The sequence below is a fragment of the Leuciscus leuciscus genome (genome assembly GCF_965113295.1).
Source record: "Leuciscus leuciscus genome assembly, chromosome: 2".
Classification (NCBI taxonomy): Eukaryota; Metazoa; Chordata; class Actinopteri; order Cypriniformes; family Leuciscidae; genus Leuciscus; species Leuciscus leuciscus.
The window spans coordinates 56093572-56112820 of NC_138726.1; the positions used below are offsets into that span (position 1 = coordinate 56093572).

The window sequence follows — 19249 nt, forward strand, 5'->3', positions numbered from 1 at the left end:
GAAAATGAATTTCTCCCAGAAGAACTTGTACCCTTTCCTCAGTTTTGACGTTTCCACTTGAGAGTTTTCATTAACCATCCGAACCACGTCGTCATATGTGACTTCAGGCAGGTTGCGGAGAGATTTGGTCCAGCGGTATCGATCGGACTCCGCCATTGTAAAAAGCCGTATCCCTACTAAAAGACGTACTTCCGGTCTTCAATTTTTCCGTGACATAGGCCTATATTTGAAATGTACGTGTAAAAAGGTTAAATATGAATACAGAGCTTGTGTTAATTTTTTTATTATTATTATTAATTACAGTACTTTTTTAACTTAATATTTTAAGTACAGTACAGTTTTTATTTAACTTAAGTATACAATACATTTTCATAACATAATCTTTATCATAATCATAATCTGCAATACATTTTAATTTAATCATTATTTACGTTTTTTTATTTACCTGTATAGAGTAGCCGCTAGAAACTTTGGGCTCTATGAAAGAATATGAGGTTGGGCCCTCTACCGCACCCATGCCATTAATAAAATCAATCTCTGGGGTCGTCCTAACTTTCTCCCCCTTAGCGGCGCCCCTGCCTGTGTGTAAGCAGCACAATGCAGTGTTAATATTCAATCTGTGTTTTTACAATGTTTAAAGTGGCTGGCAATAATAAATATTCTTATTAGAAATAAAACTGCCACATTTTTGAGCTGTAATAGTTAGGCCTACTACTCTACTGTATTTTCATATTGGTCATTATGGTGGTACTTGGTGTAGAAAGTTTGAGAACCACTGTTCAACTGCATCACACACACACACACACACACACACACACACACACACACACACACACACACACACACACACACACACACACACACACACACACACACACACACACACACACACACACACACACACACACACACACACACACACACACACACACACACACATAGCTTCGTGTTTAGCATATTTTTTGCACTTTTGTAACAAATCACTCAAAAGTAATATATAGACCTTATTCAGAGCTGCGCCATGACAGGAATGAAAGCGAGGCTGTGAGGGATTTACCGTTTTCAATGACATCCGCTGTTAAAAGCTGTTATTAAAGCTCACTTATAATTTTCCACAGCTCATATTGTCTGGGGTTTTTTGTCTACTGAAATTTCTTGGAAAGATATTTTTTCAGTGTTTCATGAGCAGAACAATCCAAAAACACATTAAATAACAGTAAAACCCACTGAAGATGTCTATCCACAGCCTCACTTTCATTTCCCTTAAAAATAAAATATGCTGCGGTGATTAAAGGTTTATTTACTGTTTATTTTTATCTGACGTCTATCTTTTTGTTGCAATTAATCTGATTATTGTACATTTAAAATAGTTCCTGCCCTGAGAAACTCAAGTTTAAATCATTTAAATATTTTAAATATTGAACAAATATTTTTTTAATATTTTGCCTCATGTTGTATATTTTTTATTTTTTTTAATGCTTAAAATTCAATTATTTTATTGTTATATGTTGAAAGTTTATGAATTCGATTTTTTTATATATATATTTTTGACAATAGGGCTTTTGGTATGTTTTTTAACACACTGTTTGTGGCCAAGGACAGCACATATGTTAATGTTACATGTTTACACATCTTTGTGATGACCTTTCTGACACATTTACTGTGTTTAAATTCATTAACACTATAAAGGAGTTAATGAACAAAACTCACGCATTAAAGTGTAAGAATTTAACACGGGTTGAGTCATTTTTAACACATCCTTTCTAAGAGTGTGTAAATAACATTAATAGGAATATTAATTTCATGGTATCATAAGACAACTTGTTCGAAGATCATAGCATACGTGTGGACTAAATATAAATATTTTATTTAGTTTTAACAATACATTTATTTATTTATAATGTAATCATCAACACAAGCAAACTCATTTTTTTTTTTTTTTAGTTCATGACAGTGATCTTGATTCTGCAATACTTTTTTTAACACTCACTTTTTTTTAACAGTCACTCTCACATGTGAGATACAGAGAGAAGACATTCAGTGGAGATACAGCTGGATTAAAGATGGTTCAGTCATCTCACACACTGAGAGAGTCATCGACATCAACATCATATCTGTGTCTGATGGTGGTGAATACAGCTGTGAAGCAACGAGATCAGACATCAGTGCTGGTGTTACAGTGACTGAATCAGGTGAGTGTTCATATTCAACTGTGTTGCTCATTTAAAATCCATATTTGTGGTTCAACACTTTTCTTATATTCTTCTGTATCAGCCACATCTGTTCTTAAGACAACTGAAGCAATTCACTTCACTCATTATTCTCTCGTTTTCTGCTTATTTCTTAAAAGCCCCATTATGCTTTTTCAATATTCCCTGTCATGCAGTGATGTTGCTGTTTTTGAATGTAAAAGGTCTGCAAAATTGTAAAGATCAAAGTGCAGATAAATAAAGTTATTGTCTCCTAAAGGAATAGATTCTGAACTGCAGAAACGAGTCGTCAGTGTTTCCAGTCTCTCTTCCGTAACTTATCTACGCTACAAAGTAACTCATTTGCATAAAGCCAGACTATGATCTTCATTATCTGTCCGTGAACAAAGTCTGATTTGACACTCAAACACTTTAGGTCAGGGGTCAGGAACCTTTTTGACTAAAGAGACATTTTTATTCTACTTTGCTCGTCCATGTTTCACTCGAAGCGCACAGAAATCCTCCTGTCAGTAGCGGGTTCAGTTCTCTTGCGCGGCTTATTGTGCTTCTAATATTCTTTATTAATGACTTTGAACAGTTCTGCCGACTGAAAGCTATACTCGAATTAGCGTAGTCATAAATACAACATTTATAGGAGATTAAATGTCTCCGCAGCAAAAGCGAAAGTATCCACGGGTGAAATGTTTCGAAATGTCTCTTGGCACAGCAGAGCAGCAGTTTTACTAAAATGATTTTCAGTAAAAAATAAAAAATAAAATAAATAAAAAAAACAGTTTAAGTCCAGTCATTTTTTTTATATACTTTGACATTTTCGGTGCAGTTAAATTTTTTTTTATTTCCACCATTATTCAGCTGCCTGAATCTGAGTGCAGATGCTCTATAGGTTATCATAGAAACACAAGGTTTGAGGGGTTTATGAGAGAGAGAGAGATTTATTTATCCTTTCGGAAATTTGTTCTACACCATACAGTACGTCTGATACATTTATACATAAGACAACAAGACAGTTGACAAGACAGAATTCCAAACAAAATATACAACAACATTTCCCTCTCCCCAAACACCCCCACCCTACCACACCCATACACAACATCAGGACAGAAGACTCAAACCCCACTACACATAACTAGGATAATAAAGTGCAGTTGTGCATACTGTAACAGTCAAGCTGGAAAGAAAGTGCATGATGCTATTTAAAGTGCTGTCCTGCAGGTAAGTTCTTATTCATAAGTGTAATGCTAGTTGGAATGAATGACTTACAGGCTCGATTAGTTTTGAAAGAGGGTAACCTAATCCTCCTCCCTGATGGCAACACCTCATATGCCTGGTGTAGGGGGTGTGACGTATCTCTATTAATTGCTTGACCTTTCTTCAACACCCTTCTTTCACAGGTAATAGCCTGTCTAGTTTTTTCCCCGCAACCTTGCTAGCCAAGTTAACTATCTTGCTCAGTCTGTTTTTATTGGTCACTGACAAAGAGAAATACCAGGCAACACAACAAAAAAGTAGAATGCTCTCCACAAATGAGTGATAAAAAAGTAACATCATATCACTATCCACTCTAAATTGTCTTAGTCTCCGCATAAAATGCAGCCTCTGCAGCCCCTTTTTATAGACGGTGTCAGTATTACTGTTCCATTGCAACTTATTATCTATTATTGTCCCTAAGTACTTGTACTCGGCTACAATCGCAACATCCTCTTCATTTATAACCAAACACTGATGGGGCTGGCTCCCAATTCTGTAATCTATTATTATTTCCTTTGTTTTCTTTATATTTAGATGAAGATAGCTGGACCTACACCAATCTGCAAATTGATCCACCCAGGCCCTGTAGTTGGTCTCATCACTATTCTGTATTAACCCCACTATTGCTGTATCATCTGCAAATTTTATTGTAAGATGCTCAGGTGTATTACTTCTACACTCATTAGTGTAAAGAGTGAACAATACTGGTGAGATGACACTGCCCTGTGGGGATCCTGTATTGGTCATAATCGGGGAGGACACAGCCTCATTTACCCTAACACACTGTGTTCTCTCCGTCAGAAAGGACTCAACCCACCTTATAATGTTAGGATTTACCCCTAACTGCCCCAGCCTCTCCATCATAATGTGGGGCCTGATGGTGTTGAAGGCGGAGGAAAAATCTATAAAGAGAACCCGGACATATCGTTTGGGCTTATCCAGATGGCAATAGATATTATGGAGCATATACAGAAGGGCATCATCTGTGCTCCGCTTGTTTCTATAGGCAAACTGTAAAGGGTCGATATTACATTGCACATCATTTAGAATATGTCTCAGAACAATTCTCTCTAGGCTCTTCACCACGATTGACGTTAGGGCAACTGGACGATAATCATTTAAATCAGCTGGTCTTGATACCTTAGGTACTGGTACTATGAGCGAGGACCTCCAGGCTTTAGGAATGTAATGTGTATCTAATGACTTTTGAAAAAGCTGGCAGAAAATGAGGCTAAGTTGTTCACTACATATTTGCAAAACCCTACCACTTATTTGATCTGGGCCTGGTGCTTTTTTAGAATCAATTTTATTAAAAACTCTACGCACCTCATCCGCTGTAATAGTTGGAGGAGTACCATACTGTAACTGCTGTCTAATGGCATCACGCTCCAGGAGAAAGTCTGATGTTTCGAACCGTGCATAAAAACCATTCAGTTCATTTGCAAATGCTTGATCATCTCCATTTGTATCTATGTGCCTTTTCTTCTCTTCCTTCCCTATCATTGTATACATCCCTTGCCATGCATGTTTCAGGTTATTCCCCCTCATTTTCACCTCAATCTGCCGTTTATATTTCTGTTTACAGTCATTTGTTATCTGTCTAATCTCCTTCTGAATTGATTTCATTTTAAGCCTGTCTCCCTGCTCAAAAGCTCTCCTTTTCCTGTGCAGTGCAACTTTTAATTCTTTATTTACCCAGGGTTTGTCATTTGGAAATACCCTAAAAGTTTTTTCTGGGATTATACAGTCCACACAGAACCGAATATAGTCAGTCACCACTAAAGTCAATTCTTCCAAATTCTTACTAGTGTGCACGAAAATGTCCCACACAGTACAATCAAAACAGCCTCGAAGGCGTTCAACAGACTCATTAGTCCACTGTTTAACTGTCTTTATCTCCGGTTTGCTGGTCTTGAGCTTTTGTTTATACTGCGGGACAAGCTGGATTGCATTGTGATCCGAGTCTCCGAGGGGTGTTTTTGCGTAGCCCTTATAAACGTCTTTAATATTCCCAAAGCATAGATCGAGTGTTTTATCCCTCCTTGTCGGGCACTCGACGTATTGATAGTAATTGGGCAATACGCTTTTGATTGAGCAGTTTGCAGTTGATTTCTGTCAGAACACTCGCCAACAGCACTGAACACACACTTCGGCCGGAACAACTTTACATGTTTTATTATTCTAAACTTTATCAACTTCGGTACAAAAAAAAAAAAAAAAAAAAAAAAAAATATATATATATATATATATATATATATTGTAATTGGCTGCATTTTCTGCAGAAAACTGATCTCTAGTGATGTTTATTTTTTTATCGATAATTTGTTGGCAAAGGGTGAGAGATCAGACCACATGATTTTTGTAAAGAGCCAGGTGTTGCTCATGAACCATACACTGTAAAAAACGAACAAAACTAAACCTGAAATAACAGAAAATAGCCGTCTCATAAACATACAGTAATTTTCCGTAAATAAAACACACTTTGTATCAGTTCTACGTCAGAACGCCGGCTTACTATTGGCCGACGCTGGTCACATGATCACCAGGACACATGCGTGTGATGCTGACGCAGGAGCTGGCCAATAGTGAGCCGGCGTTCTGACGTAGAACCTGGAAGCGCTGCACTGTTTACACTACTACCATAAAGTCGTTATTTTTTGTGCACAGAAACTATTATCATCGCCTCATTACTGTGCGCTCACACCGCCGCCGGCGATAGTGGCTAAATTCTCTCTCACTGTCCTGCCAACGACGCCTTAGAAAGATTCGTGGACGCTCTGACGTAGATCGAATGCTTAGTCTTTTTTTAACTTCATTTAAAGGGTCCGCAAAGCAAACAAGCATGCTGATCGTTATTTGTGCAGACTGACCAAGTATAAGTTAACCTCATTAAATCTTTTAAATGTGAAAGTAAGAAATTGATCGATGGAAATAACTTAACAATTATAGTGATGTGTTTGCTAACAAAATGAACAAATTAAAAGCCATTTGTGTGGTGTGGCTTTTCTAATAAACTTTGTATTCCCACTGAAAAACAAGCGTTCCAGCGCGAAAATGTGGCCTATAAATAGTGTTGCACGCCTTCTTATCAAATTCACATGATCAACCTCTCCTCCATTTTGCTTGGGAACTAATGTTGTCGGAACCAAAGTTTGCACGACTGCGTTCTCTGGTGTCCTCTCACCCGAAGGACTTCTACATTCCGATTGGTTGCCGCCGAACCGCATCATAGCTCATTTCCATAAAGTTGACCTGACTTCAACTCTCCTCGACGCCCACACCGTCCAAGACGCGCCACCAGCTCTAAAAGACCCTAATCTGAATAAAATACAAAAACATTTCAGGAAAATGTCAATTTTTAGAAAACATTTGCTAGAAAAACACTATTGTTTTACAGATATATCTTGGATTATTGTGATCAAACATTCTCTGTAATATGTAATGTTCTTGCAGTTAAAGGAGCTGTATGTAAGAAATGTATTTCAATTAATCATAAAATGGCCCTGATATGTCACTAGACATTAAGAAATCATGTTCATTTCAAATACTATATCACTGACAACAGTAGTCCGGCCAGGATATTGTCATTTAAAAAGTGAAGTTGCAGCTCTCAACTGATGTTGATGTTGTCATCTTGTGTTTTGGCCTGATGCTCCACCCTCCACCTATCTACCAATCACGAAGTCAGTAGTGTTTCGGCATCCGGGTTGCCAGCTCTGCTCTAGTTACCACAGCTACAGCAGCCTACGTTCCTGCTGGATCCTGCAGCCTATCTGGCAACCTCGAGTCAGGGGGAGGGGGAGGGGATACACCGCTCTACAGTAATTTGAAAAAGTGATTGCAATACCAGTTTTGGCCACAATCTTACATACAGCTCCTTTAACCATTAGCTAGCATTATTACATGGCTTGGTTGAATGTAGAATGCCGGTCTGTTATTTCTTGATACCAGACCGCTGCGAAGTATAACACACCGTTGCCATGAAAAACAGCGCGTTGCTATGGACGCGGAATGGACTATTTTCTTTAGCGGAAGCAATATAATCGTTTTAAAATCAATAAACTCCTTTTTAAATCAATATTTTGTCAAATTATTTATTTATTTATTTTGTAGGTAGCCATGTAATAAGCGGGATAATGTATCGCAAGGCGGTTGTTATAGCGAATAACAACCCCTTCCGGCTGATTCAAGTTATAATTAAATCCGCTTCGCGTCGGGGTCCCGTTCAGCCTGTCGGGGTTGTTATTCGCTATAACAACCGCCTCGCAATACATTATCCCTTACATAGCATAGCACACATGCATGAGCTAATGTATTTATCACTACATTGGCAACAACACAGTTACTGCGTTTAAAGCAATGCCACATATCATCATTGGAAACTTTTATTGAAGCAGAAACCAGGAGACTTGAGATGGATTTTATAATCAGAAGAGATTTATTCTTCCATGTCTGTAGTTCATCAAGTCTGTAGTTCATCATCATCAAGTCTAATCTAAAGAAAGTTGCCTTGCACTTTTATATACATTTAGGGGGAGGGATTTACATTGAGGCTGAACAAAGCATGTAAATTAAGTATACAGGTTAAGGAACCGCCCTAGACTCCAGCGTGTTACCAGTCTCAATCCAATCAGCATAACTATTCAAACGCATATATGCTAATCCAATCAGCCTGACTAGATTGCCCATACATTAACATTATCATAGAGACAAAAGCACAGCTGTACATTGAGCTTAATGGTCAGGAAATGCATAAAGACAAAGGGTGAGGGTGAGAGTCGTCTCAGCAATTAGAGAACATGACTGGCAGGGATCTCTTGATATAATCATCATAACTGAATCTTAAAATGCTAACTTCAATGTACTCAACTTTTACTGTTGCAACCTAAATTAAACATTTAATAAATTTGTAATACAACAGTTTGTTGGTCTTCTCCTGACTGAAGCACAGGCTCTACTCTTCAGCACAACGGTGACCCACAAAACTCACACAACAGAAACACTTTAAATCCCAACAGAACTTTAAACACTAACAGATCTCTCAAGATCTCAGCGTCTTCACTTATTACAATCCAGTTTGACTATTTCTTTCAAACAAAAGTTATTGTTGAATTTACACAAGTTTAGTTGTTTTATTGAAAATAATAAAGATGTTACCATTATGGTGATCAGTGTTTGCTTTAGTTGGGCTCTTGACTTAAAAAAAAAAAATTCTGGCTGCTTTAACTTTGAGTTTCTAAAGCACATTTGTTATGGCAAAAATTGCAAGAGAAAATCTGAACAGATGATAGACATGCAGTGGTCTGATTCACTGATCCCGTCCTATTATATTGTTTTATTATGAAAGTTATTAATTTCACATTGCTTATATAGCTCTAGAATATTACTGCTTAATTTCCCGCAGTACTTTGATATTTTGAAATATTTTATTACACTGAAACAGTCGAAGCAAATCCAAATCCTGTCTCCACAGTGACCCCTAGTGGTCAGAACAGTGTAAATGCAACAAAACCCAGGCCAAACATGCATAAAAACATGTTTTGTTTTATTTACAATTTTTATTTTTTTGTTTACATATATCTCATGTAATCACTCAATCAGTGTTTCAGTGGAGGAAAGACATTAGTAAAACAGCTTGTAGACAATATGTCACGTAGACATTTACCTCAGGCAAGTCCATCAGTGTCCACAGCTTGTTAGTCAGCAGAGAAATGATCTCTTTCACTAAATATATGCACTATATTATACATTCATTTTATTTTACTTAACCTGTTAGTGATGTCTTCATTATTTAATGTAGCCTATGCTTAAAATATCTGTCATGAAAATGACAGCCACTGTAAATTATTATTTCAACAATGAATTGGAGTAATTAGATTTAGAAGTTAATGCAAAAAACTGCCTTATGTGCAGCTTATATGTTTGAATACAATGTGTTATTTGAGTGTTGATATATATATATATATATATATATATACACACACACACACATATATATATTTCTGCATATTTCAACAAAGAATGTATGATTATATGATTTTATGATACAATATTAGGAGAAGAAATTAGTTACGAAACATCAAACGCAGCAGAACTGCTTCGACGAGCAGAACTTTTGATTCTTTTCTATTTTTTTCCACAAAATAGTTCTTTCAGATTCATGAGAAAACATTAAGAAATGTACAATTTGCCCCTCATTCAAGTCAACAGCTTGGTTCATGCAGAGTAACTGGAGTGTTAAAGGGATAGTTCACCCAAAAATCTAAATTAACCCATGATTTACTCCATCTTACTCTTCTATTGACTTAAGCCATCCTAGGAATGACATTCTTGCTTCAGACGAATACAATCAGAGTTATATTAAAAAATGTCCTGGCTCTTAAGCTTTATAATGGCAGTGAATGGACACACAATCCATTTTTTGAAGTCCATACAAGTGCATCATATCCATCATTAAAGAGCTCCACAGACTCTGACGGGTTAATAAAGGCCTTCTGAAGTGAAGCGATGCGTTCGTGTAAGAAAAATGTCCATATTTAATACTTTGTCGACTAAAATAACTAGTTTCTGGCAGACGGCCGTACACAAGTCGACTTACACCAGAAGAGTAACACTTGACGATGTATGACGTAGATGTAGGAGTAGCGTAAGCTTTGAGTTCAAGTTCAATTGTTACTCTTCTGGTGTAAATCGATGCGTACGGCCGTCTGCCGGAAGCTAGTTCATTTTGTCGATAAAGTTTAAAATAATTTGTGACCTTACATGCATGTAAACCTGTTGTAGGGAGACTCCAAAACTAAATTAGCAACCTTAAAAATAGCATAATGGGGCACTTTCAGAGGTGTAAAGTCCTGCCATAAGTTTATTCCACCCATGAACTCAGCCAGCAGATTTCACTATTTAGTTCTAGAAAAACTGTGCTAATTAGCAAATCCAGATGATTGGAAAAAAATACTGAGGAGGACTTTTACTTTCTGAACCTGGACTTTACACATCTGGGTATTTTAATGTGAAACGGGACACATGCTATGATTCAAAGGTTTTCTTCATGTTTTTCATGTGCAGATGTTAGTACAGTAGACTACAGGTTTTTACCAATATTTTTTTTTGTTTTTTGTCAAAAACACAAACTAGGTCTTTAATATCATGATGTTTTTCACATAAGGACACTTTGAGCTCATAACACACATCATAACACACATTTTCAATGTTTACTTCTGTTTCTCAGTGAAACCTGTAGTGACGGTGAAGCCAGATCAGCCTGTGTTCAGAGGAGAGAGAGTCACTCTCACATGTGCCATACAGAGAGGAGAACACATTCAGTGGAGATACAGCTGGTTTAGAGAAGGTTCAATCATTCCAGACATCACTGAGGGAGTCTACAACATCACATCTGTGTCTGATGGTGATAAATACAGATGTGAAGCAACGAGATCAGACATCAGTGCTGGTGTTACACTGACTGTATCAGGTGAGTGTTCATATTCACATCTGTTTAAATCTGTTCAGTATTTGTGGTTCAACACTTTTCTTATATTCTTCTGAATCAGCCAAGAGGACTGAAGTAATTCACCTTTAGTCATTATTCTGTCAGATGCACAACGACATAAAGTGTGTCTTTGTATCACGTGTTTTTTTTGTTTTTTTTTGCCAGCCACCGTCAGTATTTTTGATCATTCCAGAAGCAGTAAACTTAGCGCGCCGGCTAAACTGTGTCTGACTGCATGACCACCATTGATATTGCTGGGCCCAGAAAGTGGGCTGTGTGTATGCAAATTTAGGGGCGTGACAAAGGTACAGACCAGATCCAAATAAGGAAATCCCCCAAGTGTTACGTCACATCTGAGCTGATTTGAGATCCAACCGTTTTACAGCTACAGTTTAAAGTTTTGTGACTTTCATATTAAGGAGGTGACATGGGATTTTGAGATTCTGTGTATGGCCATTTCACCCACGAGCTGCTGTTATTCAACTATGCCAAGGTAAACTTGGTTTTGCATTCTATCATCCCTTTAAAGTGAACTACTCCTTTAAGGTGTTTACATGCCTGTTTATTGTGATTAAAATCGGCATATGCCACATAGTTTACTATGATTATGATCTTAATCGCATTAGTTTGATTAAAGTATTGTGTTTACATGAGGTAAAGTTTAATCGCAATAGCCTATTGCCAAAATCCCAATATAGTCGCATTATGAGGGTGCATGTAAACACACTGATTATTTTCAACTTGACCGTAATGTTTTATTCTCCGGCATTCAATGTATTTTGCCTGTACATAAATTAATCTTTATATAATGTCGGTGCAGATTAAAATCTATAAATCAGAATATTTATTGCATTTGTGAAGAAAAGGCTCAGCACCCAAGGCTCAAATGGCGTTCGGTGTCTTCGAGGCAGATTGCCAGCAACATCCATTTTAGGATTGTTTGTGATTTGATTTTAGTGACTTTTTTTTAATATATTTATTTTATTTTATTTTTATTAGGGACCATGTACAATTTCCAACATAAATGTTACCATTTGATGCATTGTACCAGAGTTAGCCACAGGCTAATTTACATATGCAGTCCATTAAAAAAAAAAAAACATACAAATAACACCCCACCCCCCACCCCCTAAACAAACACACATACACAAAACACGTTTTGTCAGCACCACATCAGTGTCAGTGGGTACAGATTCTTCAGAAAAGATTTCAGTTGTGATTTAAAACTCTTCATGGAACTGCAGCTCTTTATGTCATCAGTTATTGCATTCCAGTGGCTTTAAAAGAAAAGGCAGATTGTTTAAAGGTTGAACGGCAAAAAGTTATGTTGCAGTCAAAAATAGACACTATTCTGGTAGATTTTACAGAAATTACAGGGCGATTGCAAACAAAAACCAATAAACATGCAGGGGCCTGGCCATGTAGACTCTTATACACTAGAGTCAAGTTTGAAAAGAGTCTAAAATTTTCAAAACTCAATAAATTGGGTTTCTCTAGGTCTAGGATCTTGCAATGGTGGAACCGAAATGGCTTTTTAACAAGGATTTTTATAGCTTGCTTATATTATGATTCTAGAGGTCTAATGGCAGATTCACTGGCCTGTCCCCAACAGGTGATACAGTATGAAATATGTGAAAAAATTAAAGCATGCATAGATATTGTGACTACATCCATAGGGAGGGACGATCTAACCTGTCTAAAGTTTGCCAAATTATATTTTAGAGTTTTTGTCATTTTCTTGATATGTTTCTTGAAGTTAAGATTCAAATCTAAAACTATACCAAGATATTTAAAATCAGTAACTATATCAATCGATTCATTTTTTAATAAAAATGTCTGCAGTTTGAATCTGGCCCTTGGTTTTATAAAAGAACATACCTTTTGTCTTGCTGATATTCAAGGTAAGACAAGATTCTTCAAGCCACTCTACAACACATTGCATGGCATGAGTCTATTTCGCAGCTGCTAGCTGAGCATTTTTGCATGTGTGTACTAAGTCGGCATATAATTGTATATCAACACTGTGACAGTGCTGTGGAAGATCATTAATATAAAGACTAAAAAGTAAAGGACCTAATACAGATCATTGAGGCACGCCCATTGTGTTTTTTATTTAGCTGGAGTGTGCATCTTTAATTCTAACACACTGCATCCTATTTGACAAGTAAGATGAGAGCCATGCTAGTGTTTGTGCTGAAAAATTTAAATTAGAAAGCTTGGAAATAAGGACATCATGATTCACTGTATCAAAGGCTTTACGCAAGTCCAAGAATACAGCGGCAACAACTCCTCCCTTATCAAGTTGTGTTCTTACTTTTTCTGTGAAGTGCAAAACGGCTGTTTCTGTGCAATAGTTCTTCCTAAAGCCAAATTGGATGTGATTTAAAGGGGTGGTTCGGGATTTTTGACATCGGACCTCATTTTTAAGTCAGCCTGGTTGTTATTCATCAGTGGAGACATTTTTTTAAAAAATTATCCAGTCCTTATATTTGGATAGTTAGCCGATGCTAGGCTAGCGCGAGTCAATGGTATATGTTAGCCAGCCATTAAAAACCGTTTTACCCACTCCACAGTGCACCAAACGCAAATCAATTATAACACTAGACTATCGATGTATATGTCCGTTGAGAGAATAATGTTAGAAATCAAACTTACCTTTCATCACATTGCATTAGTTATAATTTGTTCCCTGTAATCATAAGCCTTGTCTACAGCAGCAGCGGAGTGATATTGATTACCTAGGCAACCGAGTGAGCCGGTACACACATGACGCAAGTGTATTTACCTGCCGCTGGTACACTGATTACAGTGCGCTTCTGTTCTGTGTTTACTTTTTGCCGCATTACTAACCGGAGCAAAGTAAAATTCCACAGCTGCTGAGAAACTAGTTCCTTTGGGATCATTGAGATGAAAGGTAAGTTTGATTTCTAACATTATTCTCTCAACGGACATATACATCGATAGTCTAGTGTTATAATTGATTTGCGTTTGGTGCACTGTGGAGTGGGTAAAACGGTTTTTAATGGCTGGCTAACATATACCATTGACTCGCGCTAGCCTAGCATCGGCTAACTATCCAAATATAAGGACTGGATAATTTTTTTTTTTTAAATGTCTCCACTGATGAATAACAACCAGGCTGACTTAAAAATGAGGTCCGATGTCAAAAATCCCGAACCATCCCTTTAAAGCAGGGTAACAGTTATTTAGATGCGTTGTAAGCTGCTTTATGATAATTTTCTCCATTACCTTTGATAGTACTGGTAATATACTTATCGGTCTATCGGACTAAGGAGTCCTCTTGATTTAAGCCTATTTCCACAGATTTAGGAGCTGATTTTAGCACTAAAAACCTTTGGGAAATACTTGTAGAGCAAAAAATGTAGGAGTCCTAAAATTAGGACTGACATGCCCATTATTTGTAAGATTTTCTCCTAAATCTGCAAGTTAGCTACTTTTAGCCTTAAAGGAACACTCCACCGTTTTTTGAAATAGGGCTTATTCACCTTCTTTCCTACATTTAGATAGGTGGGCAAATGCATTTTTGTCTCAGTGCATGCATTGTTTTAGTTTGACAGGGTTGGCGCTAGCTTAGCTTAGCATAATGAATGGAATCCTTTGTTGCCAGCTAGCATGTCCTGAGTAAAAGTGATATAAAAAAAAAAAATAAAAAAAACACCTAATTACTTCTTGTGGCCTGCGTATGCTTAAAATAATGCACAGCAAGTACAAATAGCGATGCAGATTAACACTAGGCAATTTCCTATAGGCAGATATTGACTTGGGACTATATTAGGGGGAAGCACAGGCGAAGCACTGCTATTTGGGCGCAGAGATATCACGCCCAAGTAGCAGTGCTTCGCCTGTGCTTCCCCCTAATATAGTCCTTAATATATAAGTCAATATCTGCCTAGGAAATCGCCTAGTGTTAATCTGCATCACTATTTGTACTTGTTGTGAATACGCAGGCCACAAGAAGTAATTAGGTAGGGTTTTTTTTTTTTTTTATATCACTTTTATTCAGGACATGCTAGCTGGCAACAAAGGATTCCATTCATTATGCTAAGCTAAGCTCACGCCGACCCTGTCAAACTAAAACAATGCATGCACTGAGACAAAAATGCATTTGCCCACCTATCTAAATGTGGGAAAGAAGGTGAATAAGCCCTATTTCAAAAAACGGTGGAGTGTTCCTTTAAAGGGATAGTTCGCCCAAAAATGATATTTAAGCCATGATTTACTCACCCTCAAGCCGTTCGAGATGCATATGTCAATCTTTTTTCAGACGAACACATTTTCAGTTATTTTAGAAAATGTCTTAGATCTTTCAGTGGTTATAATGTGAGGCAATGGGGTCCAGCTGCTTCAAGTCCGAGAATGTGCATGCATCCTTCACAAAAATAATCCACCCGGCTCCAGGGGGATAAACGAAGGCCTTCCGAGGGTAATCCGTGCGGTTTTGTCGTAAAAATGTACATATTTAAAACTTTATAAACGAAAATAACTGGCTTCCGGTGGCGGTTGGTGCGCGTTCATGGAGATGGATGCTGGCGTATGACGTAGGACGTAGCGTAGGAAGCGTCGTGACGTAGAACGAACGAACGTGACAGCGCAGCCAGAGAGCAGAGCAAAACAAAACTCTACGTTCGTTCTACGTCACGACGCTTCCTACGCTACGTCCTACGTCATACGCCAGCATCCATCTCCATGAACGCGCACCAACCGCCACCGGAAGCCAGTTATTTTCGTTTATAAAGTTTTAAATATGTACATTTTTACGACAAAACCGCACGGATTACCCTCGGAAGGCCTTCGTTTATCCCCCTGGAGCCGGGTGGATTATTTTTGTGAAGGATGCATGCACATTCTCGGACTTGAAGCAGCTGGACCCCATTGCCTCACATTATAACCACTGAAAGATCTAAGACATTTTCTAAAATAACTGAAAATGTGTTCGTCTGAAAAAAGATTGACATATGCATCTCGAACGGCTTGAGGGTGAGTAAATCATGGCTTAAATATCATTTTTGGGCGAACTATCCCTTTAAGATGTCTTGTGAATACGACCCCTGATTGTATTTGTGTTGATGTGAGTTAGTGTTGAATGATGCTGTATCTTTAATAAACTCTCCATCAGAGACTCAGAGAGCTTGAGAATGCACAGTCGCCCTACAGGTTGGAAGCAGAATTGTCCATTACCCAATAATGTTCAATAATTTCGCCTCCCGCAGTCTACTGTCGCACGCACGCTCGCTGTTCATCTAGCATCGGCTTTGGAATGAGCGATGTCCACAAACAAGGTTGAGTATGTTGCATGATTTCATGAAAGCATGATGTATTATGACATCAGAAACAAAGAAAAACGAAATAATGATTATTGTAAAGCTTGACGTAAAGCAAGTCAAATTTGTAGTTTTCTTAAGTCTCATTCGAACAACAGAAACACGACCCGGTTTGTCAAACTTGCATAGTGTGGTTATAGCAGATATAGGGCAGCAAAGCGAATCCAGAAGTGCCTTTCACCGTTACAACTTGATGAACCACTGATACGATTTTGGAAACATTTTAAGGTAAAAATTTTTACTTAGTGTTGCTTTAAAGTAGATTTGAACATTTAAAGGGATAGTTCACTTTGAAATTAAATTTTGGTATGTTTTAGCTTACCTCAAGGGCATCCAAGATGTAGGTGTCTTTTTTTCCACAGTAGTTTCAATTTTGATATTTTTAAGTCAAACCGTTCTTGTCTGTCAGTCATATAATGCAGGTCTATGGTCATTATCTCAAAGAGCATGCACAGAGAAATCCAAATTAAAACAATTCCCCATCGTCCAAATTAAACAATTCCCCATCGTAAGTACACATTGATGGCCTAAGACACGAAACGAGCGGTTTGTGTGAGAAAACGAACAGTATTTATATCGTTTTTACCTCTTGAACACAGCCACGTCCAAGTGATCTGAGGGCGCGCTAGATGTCGCCTTGTCTACGGCAGTTCATTGGAACGAATGTCTTTAAGGCGACATCTAGTGTATATATCTATGCACCAGTCTGCGCACACGTCACACACCAGGAAGCGCGCGCGTGTAACTGGTCTGTTGTCTGCGTTGTGTTTTGGGTGGTATGAGAAGAACAAGACAGCATTCGCAGTTTCACCGATCTTTTATTCCTGATCTGATATAAAACAAATATAATCAGCCTCTTGGTGAGATTCGCCCTCGCTTTATCTCTCTCAGTGCATCACCAAAGCAAAGAGGAATAAATCACATAGAACAATAAAATGCATATAACAGAAAACATACCTGATATAAAACAAATATAATCAGCCTCTTAGTGAGATTCGCCCTCGCTTTATCTCTATAAAACAAATGTGATGTAAACTCGTCACATGTGCTCTCATTTCACTTTTAGGCCCAGATGCAAAAATATACTTTAAATGGGATGAAATGACAAAAATAACCACACAGATAGATAAAATAATATTATACACATAAATTAGAGTGAAAATATAGGCATAAAAGCAACAATTAAAATTAGGATTAAAAAAGATTATCAGAGCCCAAAATAACCTCACCTCTCAAAAGTGCATCACCAAAGCAAAGAGGAAGAGGAGGGGACAGAACAGGAAATTGTATTGACTCATGACATCACATCAATTAAAGGGAAAGGTACTCATTTCACTTAGGCAGTCATATCAGGTGCATGTAAACAAACAATTTTGTGAGAATTCTAATAAACTATACATACATTTAATGGTACACTTTCTGTACCTGTTACACGCGCACTCAGATCACTCGGACGTGGCTGTGTTCAAGAGGTAAAAACGATATAAATACTGTTCGTTTTCTCACACAAACCGCTCGTTTCGTGTCTTAGGCCATCAATGTGTAGGCTACTTACGATGGGGAATTGTTTAATTTGGACTTCTCTGTGCATACTCTTTGAGGTGGTGACCATAAACCTGCATTATATGACTGACAAGAACGGTTTGACTTAAAAATATCAAAATTGAAACTACTGCGGAAACAAAGACACCTACATCTTGGATGCCCTTGAGGTAAGCTAAAACATACCAAAATTTAATTTCAAAGTGAACTATCCCTTTAAGTCACTTAGGATTATAAATTGCAGTTTCAGATGATATAAAAGTTTGTGTCCACTGATGTAGAGTTTATAAAATGCACACTGATGTCTATGAAAGCGGCAATAATAATCCTTTCCATTATAATTAGACGACACGTTTTATTCATATCAGATACTAACACATCGTGTAAGTAACTTTTAAGTTTACTCTATTCTTCTTCTCCCAGTTCACCGGCCACTTACTTTTAAGTATTTCGGGAGAAGTGGATGATTTCACGTGTTGTAAATCCAACAGATCCGATTCCCTGAACTGAGTCTGAGGCACAAACTAACATGGCGCCGCCCATTGCCCATATAGGCTAGCTCAACTAATGCGATCGTTATAAAGGTGTTTAAACAGCAAAACACGTGAATATTTGGAATAAAAAAATACAAATAAAAGCAGATCATCAGTCATTCAGCGCTATTGTGGCTGCAGTGTGTCACGCGTCACCATGGAAACAATAAAGTAATAAGTTCTAAATAACGGTCGCCTTGAAAACCTCACGGGGGTCAGCCAGAATATTTGAAATGTACGTGTAAAAAGGTTAAATATGAATACAGAGCCTGTGTTAATTATTATTATTATTATTTGTATTAATTACAGTAATTTTTTAAAACTTAATATTTTAAGTACAGTACAGTTTTTATTAATACATTTTCATAACATAATCATAATCATAATCTGCAATACATTTTATTTTAATCATTATTTAAGTTTTTTATATACCTGTATGTAAGCAGCACAGTGCAGTGTTAATATTCAATCTGTGTTTTTACAATGTTTAAAGTAGCTGGCAATAATAAATATTCTTATTAGAAATAAAACTGCCTCATTTTTGAGCTGTAATAGTTAGGCCTACTACTCTACTGTATTTTCATATTGGTCATTATGGTGGTACTTGGTGTAGAAAGTTTGAGAACCACTGTTCAACTGCATCACACACACACACACACACACACACACACACACACACACACACACACACACACACACACACACACACACACACACACACACACACACACACACACACACACACACACACACACACACACACACACACACACACACACACACACACACACACACACACACACACACATAGCTTCGTGTTTAGCATATTTTTTGCACTTTTGTAACAAATCACTCAAAAGTAATATATAGACCTTATTCAGAGCT

General features: G+C 37.5%; 1 protein-coding gene across 1 annotated transcript in view; it reads left to right on the plus strand.

Annotated features, from left to right (window-relative positions):
• The window catches only part of LOC309493192 (obscurin-like), a 404602-nt gene that overhangs the window by 76713 nt on the left and 308640 nt on the right, over positions 1 to 19249 (plus strand). Inside the window, exons 7-8 of the mRNA XM_082162312.1 lie at positions 2004 to 2192; positions 10687 to 10929. Of these exons, the coding sequence (XP_082018438.1) occupies positions 2004 to 2192; positions 10687 to 10929 (432 nt within the window). The remainder of the gene's footprint in view (positions 1 to 2003; positions 2193 to 10686; positions 10930 to 19249) is intronic.